The following is a 14,715-nucleotide window of genomic DNA, read 5'->3' on the forward strand; positions in this document are numbered from 1 at the left end:
ACCACCGCGAACAGCAGGGGAGACAGTGGGCAGCCCTGTCTAGTCCCATTACCAATCCTAAATGGAGCAGATAGAGATCCATTAACCCTGATACGTGCCTGGGGATGATTGTAAAGGGACATTATACGCGTCAACATTAGGCGACCTACTTCCATCTGTCTCAGAGCCACCTCCAGAAACCCCCAATCCACCCGGTGAAAGGCCTTCTCCGCATCCAGCGACAACAGCATACAAGGAACGCTACTCGGCGTCACATGATGAATCAGAGAAAAGGTCTTCAGCGTGTTATCTCTGGCTTCGCGCCTTGGGACAAACCCCACTTGATCCGGGTGAATCAGGGACCCCAGAAACACGGCCAGTCTATTCGCTATCAACTTAGCATACATCTTAGCGTCTGTGTTAATGAGAGAGATTGGCCTATAGTTCGCACAATGTTGCGGATCCCTACCCCCCTTCGGGATGACCGTGATATGAGCCTGCAAAAACGAATCAGGGAACTTCACCTGTTCCGAAATGGAATTAAACGACTCTTGCAGAGGCGTCACCAATTCCTCTGCTAGGGATTTTCTTTCAAGCTCATACATTACACATTATGATCAGAGAAGTCAGCCTGGGAGAGATTCGAAAGGAGGATTCAGTAGTAGCATGCTTCTGGTTTTAATGAAGAGGGCATAGCTTGAATTAAGTGGCACAGTACAACACTGCTCTTATGGAGTTTTAAAATAGTACCAGCATACAATGGCCAAATAAGTGTGCCATACCATACCAAAATAATACTGCCATACAGTGATCTAATTAAAGTGCAACGTAGTATGAAGATAATAGCATCATATCTCCATATACACACACCATGAGTGCCCGTAGCCTTACAATTACACACAGCATATGCCTACCAAGCAGGGCTTCTATGCCATGATCTCAGAGTCTATTTAAAGGGGCTGTCTCATGAAGACAACCTGTTCTCTAAAGGCAGCACTCCCAGTGATCAGCTGATGCATACAAGTCTGGCTCCGGGACGCAGCGATCAGCTGTTATCTCCGGGGAAGCTTTGTTTGGCTATACAGGTCCCCTGCAGTGGAGTAAACATCCAACCAGAGGTCACACTTAATATTTTTCATAATATATTATATAGATTCATTATACACTGCGTGATCTATTTCCAGCATTTTTTTCTTTTAATGTTAATGATTATGGTAACAGTTCATGAAAACCCAAAATTTAGTGTCTCAGAAAATTAGAATATTAAATAAGCCCAATTTAAAAAATTATTTTTAATACCGAAATGTTGTCCTACTGAAAAGTATGTAGGGCATATGCCCTCGATACTTGGTTGGGGCTTCTTTTGCATGAATTACTGCATCAATGCGGCGTGGCATGGAGGTGATCAGCCTGTAGCACTGCTGAGGTGTTATCAATGCAGCGTGGCATGGAGGTGATCAGCCTGTAGCACTGCTGAGGTGTTATCAATGCAGCGTGGCATGGAGGCGATCAGCCTGTGGCACTGCTGAGGTGTTATCAATGCGGCGTGGCATGGAGGTGATCAGCATGTGGCACTGCTGAGGTGTTATCAATGCGGCGTGGCATGGAGGTGATCAGCCTGTAGCACTGCTGAGGTGTTATCAATGCAGCGTGGCATGGAGGTGATCAGCCTGTAGCACTGCTGAGGTGTTATCAATGCAGCGTGGCATGGAGGCGATCAGCCTGTGGCACTGCTGAGGTGTTATCAATGCGGCGTGGCATGGAGGCGATCAGCCTGTGGCACTGCTGAGGTGTTATCAATGCGGCGTGGCATGGTAGGCGATCAGCATGTAGCACTGCTGAGGTGTTATCAATGCAGCGTGGCATGGAGGCGATCAGCCTGTGGCACTGCTGAGGTGTTATCAATGTGGCGTGGCATGGAGGTGATCAGCCTGTGGCACTGCTGAGGTGTTATCAATGCAGCGTGGCATGGAGGCGATCAGCCTGTGGCACTGCTGAGGTGTTATCAATGTGGCGTGGCATGGAGGTGATCAGCCTGTGGCACTGCTGAGGTGTTATCAATGCAGCGTGGCATGGAGGCGATCAGCCTGTGGCACTGCTGAGGTGTTATCAATGCGGCGTGGCATGGGGGCAATCAGCCTGTGGCACTGCTGAGGTATTATGGAAGCCCAGGTTGCTTTGATAGTGGCCTTCAGCACGTCTGCATTGTTGGGTCTGGTGTCTCTCATCTTCCTCTTGACAATACCCCATAGATTCTCTATGGGGTTTAGGTCAGGCGAGTTTGCTGACCAATCAAGCGCAGTGATACTGTGATTATTACACCAGGTATTGGTACTTTTGGCAGTGTGGGCAGGTGCCAAGTCCTGCTGGAAAATGAAATCAGCGTCTCCATAAAGCTTGTCAGCAGAGGGAAGCATGAAGTGCTGGAGAAATTCCTGCTAGACGCTGCGCTGACTCTGGACTTGATATAACAAAGTGACCAACACCAGCAGATGACATGGCCCCCAAACCATCACTGACTGGAAACTTTACACTGGACCGCAAGACACTTGGATTGACGCCTCTCCACTCTTCCTCCAGACTCTGGGACCGAGATTCCCAAATGAAATGCAAGATTTACTTTCATCTGAAAACAGGACTTTGGCCACTAAGCAACAGTGTTGGTGCTCTGTGTTATATCAAGTCCAGAGTCAGCGCAGCGTCTAGCAGGAAATTTTCGAGCACTTCATGCTTCCCTCTGCTGACAAGCTTTACGGAGATGCTGATTTCATGCTTATATAATATTCAAATTTTCTGAGACACTAAATTTTGGGTTCTCATTAACTGTTAGACAATCATCAACAATAAAAGAAAACAATGCTGGAAATAGATCACCCTGTGTGTAATGAATAATGTATGAGTTTAACTTTTTAAATTAAATTACTGAAATAAATTAACTTTTTGATGATATTCTAATTCATTGAGGACTAGTATGTGTGTGTGTGTGTGTGTGTGTGTGTGCGCGCGTATGCAGGATGTGCCTCTGCTGTAAACACTGCGGTCGGTCCACAGTAGAGTGCACACACTGAGGTCAAACTATGGATTACGTGACCAAAGTATTTACAGAATTTTGCACATATAGTCACTAACCCCGGCACGGGAACGCTAAGTGAATTCTCTGCATGTCACACAGGCACACACATAGCACCTGACTGGCTCAATGTCGTTATATGGAGCCACGTAGCGTTTTTTTGTGCGGTTTTGTTAGCAAAAAATGCTTCATCCAGATGTTAGCTGGAAGTCGAAATATTGAACGCACTACAAACGAAGTGGGTTTTTTTATAGCGTTATTTTTCATTTTGTATTGTTGCTTTAGGGTTGGCTTGGTTTCTTTTTTTTGGTGTTTTTCTATAGGCTTCTCATCAAAAATGTGCGACAACAGAAAATGCCACCCAAGAAAAGCTTGTAAAAAACGCTTGATATTTATGGTGTTTTTTCCAACATGCCTGATCATTTGTTTACTGGGAAGGTAAGGGTATGTGCACACGGCCTATTTTCAGATGTAATTCAGGCGTTTTACGCCTCGAATTATGCCTCACAAACTACAGAAGATACTAACTAAATGATAGCACGCTGAAATCAGCATGTCCGCCACTTCTTTATGCTGCGTTCAGGCAGATCAGCAAAAATATGTGACAGATCGGCTGTAAGGAGATGATGATGGTGATGATGATTATGATGATGATAATGACGTGAGAGCTGTAGATTGTATGCGGTGATCTCAGTTGCACACGCACTAGCAAAAAGTAAAGACCCCTACAGGACGAAGCTGTGTACTGCCCAGTCTCTCTACCCAAGGAAGGGCATAGGCACCTCCACTGGTTACCAGTTGTTTACATCTCCACCGCAGTGAAGAAACTTTTCAGATTTGGAACTCATTAAGCCTCTTTTATTCTAACTTTTTAACAGAGCCCAAAGTAATAAATCACAGTGCAGCTTTCATTTTTCAAGAGCAGTTTTAACGGGTTGTCCGGGATTCGTTTTTCACTTTCCTTTTATATTTAGAGCTCTTATTTATATGCAATTATGTGTCTTAAAAAAATATCCCCATTCCTTACCTAAGGCGTCTGCTGAGGTGTATGTAAACATTGCAGCGGCGTTCAGGTCTGCACATGGGTTACCCCCAGTCCTCACTGCCTGTGCAATGTATGAGACACCATACACAGAAAAGGTGTCCCCACTCCAGACATGTCACAAACTGCTAGCATGTAACTTGGCCGCAGCAGGGGGACACTCTCTGTGTAATACAGGGCAGACATGATTTTCTGATATGATATGATATGACATATGATTTTAAGAAAAAAAAAACAAAAAACAAAAAACATAATTGCAAAGCCCTATTATTCATAAAGGCTATGTAAACCTATGTATTTTTTTTTTTTTATAAAAAGGTCAGTCAGTGTGATTAATGCAACTTTATAAATAGTTTTTATAAAAATTATTTTTACTTTTTGAGATCCAGCCGCTCTGTATTCTCTATACAGAGCAGCTGTATCATTTGCTAAATCCTGTTCCCGTCAGGTCACGGGTTCAGTGAAAGTGGGTCCTGCGTGTTTCTGCGGGTACTGTAATCTATCGACTCTAAATTCATAACTTAGATGTGATGGATTACAGGTGGATCCTGCTTGTAAGAGACACGCAGGACCCGCCAACACTAAGCCCGTCAGGTCCGCGGGACTGACGGATTCAGGTCATATCAAACGATACAGCTGCTGTGTATAAAGAATACAGAGCGGCTGTATCTCAAAAAGTAAAAATAATTTTTAATAAAAACTATTTATAAAGTTGCACTAATCACACTAACTGACCTTTTTATTAAAAAAATTGCCTTTCAGAGGTTTACATAGCCTTCAATAATGTGTCAGAGTACTGAATATAAAAAAAAGTACTTTGTTTTTATCAATGTAGACACAAAACATATCATCGATAAGGTCTAATACGTTATTTGAGAATTAGCCCATTATCGCGTCCGAGCTTGTGCCCATTGGAGATTTCTCTGGTACTCTCGTGGGACAGTCTTACCCTGAATCAGTCCCTCTACTGCCCTCTTCTATACTGTAGTAGCTTATTATAATCTTTATCATTGCTTTCTATTAAACGTTATTTTTTAGAATTTGGACAACCTGCCTTTTATTTGTTTATAGTACCAGGGTTGGCAGTCCACCAAAAAAAACGTCCAGGATTTTTTTCTCATTCTCCCGGAACGTTGCACTGCGCATGTGCCAAAATGTGCATGCCCAGTGCAAAGGGAACAGTACGCCACGGGGATATTTTCAGATTCCACTTGACTTCTGCGGAATCTGAAAATATGTAGGCCGCTGCCAAGTGACATAAGGTCAGGTGACTCAGGTCAGGTGACTGGACTGGTCCACTCCCGGGCCGGCACCGACCACACTCAGACCGCCGCCGCATGACCTGCTCCTAATTGTGAGTCACGTCATGAGCGGAGAGTAGTAGCAGTAGGCTACTGCAACCGCTCTCCGCTTTGGGGGCTGTGTAGCACTAGGTACAAGGGGGGGCTGTGAGGCACTAGGTACAAGGAGGGCTGTGTGGCGCTATCTACAGGGAGCTGTGTGTGGCGCTATCTACAGGGGGCTCAACTGGGACATTATTACTGTGTGGGGGCACGGTTACTGAGGGAGCGCTTTTATTGTTTTGAGCACTGAGGGATAATTATCATCATCTGGGGCACTGTTGATTATGAGTTTGTTTAGAGGATGGGGTATAGGTGTGGAGGATGCTGGAAAAGCGAGAAACCAACATGCCTGTGTGTCAAATTCGGCAGAGACGTGTCGTGCCTGGAATAAGTCGTCACAGTGGTCTGGGCCGGATGGAGATAAAAAGGGAAAGTGAACGTTTCTAATTAGAGTAAACATCACCTAAGGCCTCATGCACGCGACCGTAGATTTGCGGCACGGACGACCGCAGAGTGTCACCCACAGAGTGCCAGGCACATGGCCGTGTACATTAATTTCAATGAGCCTGGACCGCAAAAAGCGGCCGTAATAAGACATGTCATATGTTTTTGCGGTCCAGGCTCCCGGGCAATACACGTGGAAACCTGGGAGCCTGGAGCGCAAAAAGATAGGACATGTCTGACTACGGTCGTGTGCATGGGGCCTAGGTTAGCGGGGGAATGCTACAAGTGGAGCTGTGATTGGTGAGTCACTCCTAGCACTTTGCACAGTTCACAGGCAATCATATTGTAATGTGTCCGTAAAAATTTTGGTCTGTCCGTGATTTTTAGCTCAGTCGTCAAGAAATGACTGAAGTGGAGGTTGGCAACCCTCTATAGCACTTATAGGCAAATGCTAACCAGAAAACAGACCGTAAAAGGATCTACATTACCTGGGACAAGAACTCCATTGCCTGGAATATAAAATGTTGTACCATCTCCTGCTAGGCCTACATACGGCACCATGTCTCCGGGCTTAGGACCTCCTGGATTGGACATAGCAAAAGCTGGTAATCCCTGCATTCCATTTGGTCCTGACATGCAAGTTGGAATTACTGAAAAAGAGAAGAACAAGAATAAGTACTCACAAAACCAAAAATCAAATACTAATAGACCTGAGTGCTGTTACAGGTGCATTCTGGGTAGGTCTTCACTTTCTATATCTTCTCTTGGGCTTCACGACTTTTAGGCTTGACAGTCAGCATCAGGACAGTTTTCTTTTTTCATTCCTTCAGCAATGACCATTAATAGAGAAGTTATTTTGACTGCCTGCCAGAACGATGACCAGTGAGAGATCGCCATAAAATTTGTTGTCACCCCTTAAAGCCTGAAATAGTACTGCTGTAATTTATTCCCAGGACACCCAGCAGGTCTTCTCACCGCCCACTTCATTCTCAGATGTCAGTGAGTATGACTCAACCTATGGTATCAGCAGTATTCCTATTATCAATGATGAGCAAAGTACCGTGAATACCTTACCTCATACTCCAGTGATGTCACACGCTACTAATACATTTAAAGGCTAAATTCAGATTGCACAAAATTACTACCTGCAAGTTCACATCTAGATCTGCAGTAATAATTAAAGGCCCGGTCACACATAGCAATTACTGTAACAATTCTAACTATTCCGATCATTTGTATCAATAATTGGCCACTGTACAAAATGTTCACTGATTAAAATATAGAACTAATGATAAAAATTATCACTTTCATTTTTTTGTGACAAGAGTTGATCTACTGTACTGTATTACTAGTTTAATGTAAAAAAAATAAATGGAGGCTGTAAAAATGTACATACAACTGCAATGTTTCTGCCGGGGTTATGTGCCTTTTTGTCCCTATGGACGACTCTTTGTCACATTACATCATAAACAAGGATCGACGTGAACTGTGAAGACCGATGGTGCAGAAGCAAGTGGGAATCAATGAAGTAAGTAAAAATGTAAAGTATTATTTTTCTATTTTGGGGACATAAAAAGCTTTATTTATTTTTTGGGAAACCCCTTTAAAACAGGATATATTCTAGTTTCTTTCACATCATGTCCTGGAATTTCCCATTCATTAATTGGTCTTTGATCCAAAGTTTGTGATCCTCTAGGGCTAGATGACAACTTATGGTATTTCGAGGCTCAAGAACTGAAGCTGAACTTAGACATCAGATTTCTCTAAGCAGATCCCACTGATAATCTTATGACTCCATGTGCTGGCCGATGAAACCAGTATAGCATTAGGGGGTTTTACACATATAACGTAATAGCACGCAGCGTATCCACCCTGTGCGTCGCAGGGAATTCCGGGCAAACCCCTTGGTGGTGCAATATTTTGCCCGGAATGTTCGCTGCAGAAACTTGCCGGCCTGATAGCAGGGGAAATCACATAGGATGAAGAGTCCCCCCAGGAGGCCGGCCCTCTGACGTCATCCAGGCCGGCCTCCTGGGATGATGTTTCATTCCATGTGACCGCTGCAGCCAGTCACAGGCTGTAGCGGTCACATGGGATGAAAGATCATCCCAGGATGCCAAGGTGGAGGGAGGAACACAGACTTCTGGGTAAGTATGAGGTGTTTTTTTTTTCTTGAGTTGCGTTTTTTGTGGTGGAATCGCTGCGAACCCGCCGCAAAAAACGCAACAACTGTTATTTGCTGCCGGAAAACCTGCAACAAATAAGAAGCGTTTACGCAAATACAATTGACATGCCTCGGAATAAAATTCCGCACCGCAGGTACATTTCTGAGCGTTTTTTCCGCTTGTTATTTACGCAGCGTGTGGATGAGATTTGTTTTATCTCATCCACTTTGCTGCTACTTTATTTGCTGCGGATTTTCTGCAACTAATTCCATTGCGGAAAAACCACAGTATTTACGCAACGTGTGAACTGACCCTTTGACTCTTAACTCATATCCAATGAAGGCTTAAACATCGTATTAAAAACCACGAAGACCGGTCTCATTGACTCCACATCCGTCTAGTGAGATTTCTACCTGTTGTCAGAGGATGCCATTGTGTAGGACATGTCATCGTAGTGAGAGGGGATTGAATCCTATTCTCCTCCGTATGTTGCTGGATACTTTCTGGGAATGCAGAATCTTCAGTGGACAGTTCTTTCAATATGCTCCTGAATGACATACAGGTAGGAAGGTATTACATATTATACATAGCATCCTAACAAACTACTCATTCATGGGGCACATGTCCATGTACAGAGCTCTCAGAATGACAGGTGTACACTTATTTCTGTTACATACACAGAAGCGGGATCACGGTCCCCATGGTCACCTCATCGATCAGAACTTCTCATTCAGAAATGTCATTGTTTACTCTAGAGTGCTGGTGACATGTATGCATTAAGTACGAATAAGCGTCAGTTCACACAGAAAACGCGCCAAAAAACGGATGAAAATGCCTCCCATTGATTTCAATGGGAGGCGGAGGTGTTTTTTCCCCGCGAGCAAAAAAAATGGCTCGCGGGAAAAAGAAGGGACATGCCCTATCTTCGGGCGTCTACATCTCTTTATGACCAACCGCTACACCAACGCCTCTAATCTGTGCCAGTCACTGCACTGGTTGCCCATCCCCTTCCGAATAAAATTCAAACTTATTACTCTCACCCACAAAGCTCTCCACAGTGCTGCACCTCCTTACATCTCCTCCCTCATCTATGTCTACCACCCTACTCGGGCTCTACGTTCTGCCAACGACCTTAGATTAAAATCCTCCATAATCCGAACCTCCCACTCCCGTCTCCAGGATTTTTCTCGTGCTGCACCCGTCCTCTGGAATGTGATACCCCAGACAATCAGATTAATTCCCAATATCCACAGTTTTAAACGTGCCCTGAAAACACATCTATTTAGACAAGCCTATAACATTCCCTAATCTGACTCCTTTCCATGGCCCTCCTTTTAGATTAGTCATCAGAATAAGATTCCCTCACACTCCTTCTCTTCATGTCCATCATACACGGATACTGGCTGGTGACCGGCTCATGCAGCTTTATGTGTACCACCCCGTGTATAAAAAATGGCTGGACTATTGTACAGAACAAACACTGTTACACTTTGTGTCTCCCTTATGTCCTCATAGATTGTAAGCTCTTGCGAGCAGGGTCCTCACTCCTCCTGTCTGAATTGTAAATTAACTTTGTCACTATGTAATGTCTGATATTGTTTGTTTCATGTCCCCTCTAAATTGTAAAGTGCTGCGTAATATGTTGGCGCCATATAAATAAAGATTATTATTATTATTATTATCTCTGACCACCCATTGACATAAATGGGTGGCAGACAAAGCGTATTTCGCTGCGTTTTTTGCCCGCGGCGCTCAATGGCCGCGGGCGAAAAACTCTGCGAAAATCGGCGTGCAGCCAGAGCAAAATCTGCCTCAAAATTCCAAACTGAATTTTGAGGCAGATTTTCTGCCTGCAAAAAACTCAGTGTGAATCCAGCCTTAAAGGGGTTGTCCGAGATACCATCATATTTTTAAAAACCCCTTTAATGCATGTAATTTATAAATGTAAATACATTTGTAATATACTTACATTTTCCGAAGTGGCCCCGTTTCCAGATCCTGCCGTGGGGAACTTGACTGGTGACGTCACTCTCTGCACTGGCTCTGCCGCTTTGTTGATCTTGAATTCTTTGCCAAAAATGTGATCGGTCATGTTGGATATTTTTTGTCTGGTTGTCAGCTGAAACTATGTGTGTATGGTGTGACTGGCCACATACAGCCTACACTTTACTCTATTCCTGATCTACCAGTTCAATGTGTCATGTTCATGGTCAGATCCTACATACCATTGATTGGCCGCAATCTGTTCAATGCTAATCTTATGTGTATGGCCACCTTTAGTCAGATTCCAACAGCCCCCATGGGAGTTATAATGTCAGCTATTTTGGCTGTCGCCAGTATTTCAGAAAAAGCTATAACTAGAAAAACTCAATGGGGAGGATTTATCAACTTTTCTTCGTGTAGAAAATTTGCAAACAACTGAAAAGTCAAAAAATTTTGTCTTTTGTGCTATTTCCGCCAATGACGCCATTTTTGTCAAGTGGATGATGCTTGGCAGAATGGGGCGGGGCCATCTTCGGCCTAAAACATTTATCAAAATTTATGCCAGAAACACCAGTAAATTAAAGCGGAAATCTACGCCAGATCCTACCCAATTTAAATTTCACTCTGTAGTGCACAGACAGCCAAAGATTCAATAGATTTATTAGGAGGCGTGCATCTCTTAATAATTTGTTGCATCTTATCTCTGCGGGCTTTAAGCTAAGACTGGCTTATGAAATCTGCCAAAATTAATTAAATTTTATCGGAGATTTTTAGGAAATGCTCTTGAATGAAGAATGAAGAAAGTGTGTAGATAAACTTTCACGTGAGGTGCAAGCTAAGTTTTGAATAGTGTTTTGCACAGGGCAAATTAGATCCAATTTCCCAATTACTTTTGGCTAATAAAAATAATATACAAGTACGACAATGTCACATGACAGCTGATGAGATGGTCTCTTGCTTTTATTAGAAGACTCCTCTATATAGCTTCTGTCACTGTGGTGAATGTGGCATAGAAATCCTAATTATTAAAAAAAACAAAAAAAACCTTTGCCAAGAGATTGCAAAAACAATGACGTGAGATGAATTATTTATTTCCTTAGTTATTTATTGGGATATATCCACATATGTGTTGGGGGCTCCATCGCAGTTTGTCATACAGGACAAGAAAAAAATCCCGCCATAACGTCGGATACCACGATGGAACCCGACGGACCCCAATGTAAGTCAATGTGGTCCGTTGGGCGACAATCGTATCGGTTGTACGACAGGTCTGCCACTGCGCGCTTGTTTCCGTTATAAATAGAAACCAGGATGCCGATTGGAACAGAGCCTTAGGGTCCTATTAGACGGGCAGATATTCTTTCATGAACTAGCGACGAGCTATGATTTAGCAAGTCATTTGCTTTCGAAAGACGGTCTTTTACACGTGATAATATTTGCTAAAGATTTTCTATATTCAGTCGTTACTCTGATCGCCCATACAGCAATTATACACAAAGAGCTTGTAAGTGGAGCGCAAAGGACTGATCTGAAAACGACTGGAAGATTTCTGATTAGTAAAGAGGATGGGGCAGCGACATTTGATAATATATCACTCAGGTAAATATGGTCAACAATTTATCATTCGTTGTTCAATCGTTGCATGCTATTACGTGTGGCGATTATCTCTTACAATTGAACAAATATACGAAAATTTGTACTATAATCGCTCTGTCGAAAAGAGCCTTTAGTCCTGTATTCTGACTGATTTCGTTTTTTGTGTTCCTACTGTGTGCTGAAGAAGTTGATGTCGGTGGGTTAAGGAGAGAATTGAGAGATTGATGTATTACCAGCCATACAAGGATGTAATCTGCTTTCATGTGTGAATACGAGGACAATTATAACAAAGAAAGTTATGTTCATTACATTTGGCAAAACACCATATTCAATCAGTTCCTGGCTGACTGGTCCTCTATCCTATTCACTCCTATGTGAGAAAGAGAAGTGACAACCCTTATGGGCATCGATAATGAATGCTTACAACCATTTTCAACTTTTAGTCACCTACACATGATCCCATTATAAGGGTACAGGGACCGTACCCCAGTCATGAGGTTGCGGATGGATCCCATCACGTCTACAACTAGAAAGTTAGAAACCTAATGCAACACTGAAGCTGAAAAGGTTTGTTAATGAATTTCTGGAATTTTATTAAAAATGCGCACTAAAACAAGAAGAGGTAGCAAAAAGGTAATTAATCCAAATTCTACAAATATTCTAATTTATGTGTCATAAAATGAACTAAAAAAAAATGAAAAGTCAAGTGAAAGCGGAGCTTCACTATAAATATCATAATTCATGCTGGTGCTGTGCATTTGTACTTACTTATACGGATGACATCGTCTCTTACTTTCACCTGCCTCAGGTAATTGTAAATACTCCCAAGGTTCCACTATTTTTACCTAAAAAAAAAAAAAGGAATGTACAAATCTATGACTTTTTTTCAAGGTGTCTGTTATTAATGCGAATATGTTGTACATTTATTTACAAGGGATTTCCATCCATTGGGCCGCATCCTATCTGAATCCTCACTGCAATTACGTGTTATCCACAACACGTACCCACGACAGCCCATTGCAGACGTACATTGTGATGTTACTGCTATAGGCTACCGCGGTCACATATAGGGGACGACATGTCATGCTGATGATGTAAAGAAGTAGTGACAAAGAATCATAGGCACTGACAGTGCGGGAACAGCAGGTGTGTAAGCAGTAAGTATATTACTTTTTGTCATTTTTACCGGTTTGGAGCCTGTTGCACATGGCAGCACCGCCGCACACATCCTTACTATAGAGCCAAAGGCACACTATGTGGCACCGTATTTCTGAGTTATTCTCCCCTAGAAATACACAACTTGGAGCTTGTACTGACTGAGCCATAAAACAAGTGTTTGCATGAGCCCTGAACTGTATTCCGAAAAGATTTGAGCTGTAGTGGCATAACATTAGTACTTAAAGTATACTTGCCATCTGGGGCAGCATTTGATCAATGAAGGGATTGCTAAGACAAACATTATTTAATTTATTCCAAATTGTGGCAGTATGAATTTGCATTTACTTATGTAAATCTTCGCTAGCATCCCTGCCCACACACAGTGATTGATAGCTGTATGAGAGTGTATACAGAGGATAACGTCAGTCACTGTGGGTGGGTAGGGCATCCTGCCCTCCAGATTACCTAGTGATAAAATGCAAGTACAAGGTGCAAGTTTTGATGTACCGTGTAGAATAAGTTACATACCACATATCACATTAGGCTCTCAAAAAAAGCAGCATGAAGGGAAAATCCAGTGAAAATTATCTTCTCATGTTATAGATACATGTGAGAATACTGTGATCTTGTACCACTACTGATATCGACAATTCACTGATTGTGACTAATGAGTAAAATTTGTAAATTTGTATTAAATAACTCGCTAAAATCAAGGGTACAATTGTCAGGGATCATTACCATGTATATTGTTTGCAAACATATTATCCTTACATATATATGTATGTATATATCAGTATATTACACAAAGAGATTGGATCTATGGAACACAAAGGAGTATGCATGACGGACACGCCTATGGAGACACCGCCCCTGGAATGCAAGAGGAGTGTACAGAAGAACTTACAGCTGAATAGAGCCAATGGGGCTTAAGCACATCCCACATCTCTAGGGAGGAGTTTTGTGTTTCTTTCTTTGTTCAATAAAAAAGTTCAGTTCACTTCCTATTTGACTGAGGGAGGACGTGTACCAACTTGTCTGTCTGGTGTACTTTTTCCATGCATGCATGCTCTCAGTTTTAAATTTACAGAGGTGGTTATTCGGTGTGGAATAACAGGGAGAAGGAAGTTTTGCCCTGACACAATCACCACCGTGACAAAAGCCCACCGTGCTAAATTAATGAAAAAATATCATTCATTATTGATTCAATTGCGAACCCTACTGAATGAATATATTAATATGATATATGGGATCAAAAAATGTTTAGACATTGGTGTTACAGCGGATAGAACCCATAACAACACCGGAGTCTGCAGTTACCGCTCCTAAGAACCCCAGTGTCAGGGTAAAATATCAATGACGCTGTCACCTACGGCAATATATCCCTTCTCATGTCTGACCCTACGCATTTCTGTATAATTATGTCATCAGGGGTCTGTTCATTATAAAACTGGCTACTGCGCCAGCAATATTGAATTGTGTACAGATATTCTGTTTCAGCTACACACACGGAAGCGTGCTCGCATTGATATCAGCGGCACGCTTCACTCAGGACTCGGAGTATATATAAGTTATATTCCGCCCCTTAGGCTGAGGCCAAGCCCTTATGCTAGCCAATCAGTATCACAAGCGTAATTCGTGACGTGTGGTCATGTGACACCCGGCGCGTCAGGTGACATGCCTGGAAATTACAGCCATCGCCTAACCAAACGCGAATGCGCAGAGAGAGGCAGCGAAGTGCATGTCATTATAGCCTCTAGCTCTTTCCGTCTGGGGGAGGAGTAACCTATTGTCATGGGAAACAAGAACGCTGTCCAGCTCAAGACTGCAACCTGGCAACCAATAGTCTAACATGCCCTCCGGTCCCACACTATAGGAAGTAGATTAACGAAGCATTAATGTACAATGTAGTACAAGGTGACCCACAATACATATATA

General features: G+C 42.8%; 1 protein-coding gene across 2 annotated transcripts in view; it reads right to left on the reverse strand.

Annotated features, from left to right (window-relative positions):
* CREM (cAMP responsive element modulator) overlaps nucleotides 1–14,715 on the reverse strand; it is a 40,429-nt gene that overhangs the window by 13,178 nt on the left and 12,536 nt on the right. For both annotated transcript variants that reach the window (XM_075827448.1, XM_075827447.1), the window contains exons 3-5: nucleotides 12,391–12,467; nucleotides 8,457–8,590; nucleotides 6,367–6,528 (exon numbers count right to left, since the gene is read on the reverse strand). In XM_075827448.1, the coding sequence (XP_075683563.1) occupies nucleotides 6,367–6,528; nucleotides 8,457–8,590; nucleotides 12,391–12,467 (373 nt within the window). The remainder of the gene's footprint in view (nucleotides 1–6,366; nucleotides 6,529–8,456; nucleotides 8,591–12,390; nucleotides 12,468–14,715) is intronic.

Source organism: Rhinoderma darwinii, chromosome 5 (assembly GCF_050947455.1).
Source record: "Rhinoderma darwinii isolate aRhiDar2 chromosome 5, aRhiDar2.hap1, whole genome shotgun sequence".
NCBI lineage: Eukaryota > Metazoa > Chordata > Amphibia > Anura > Rhinodermatidae > Rhinoderma > Rhinoderma darwinii.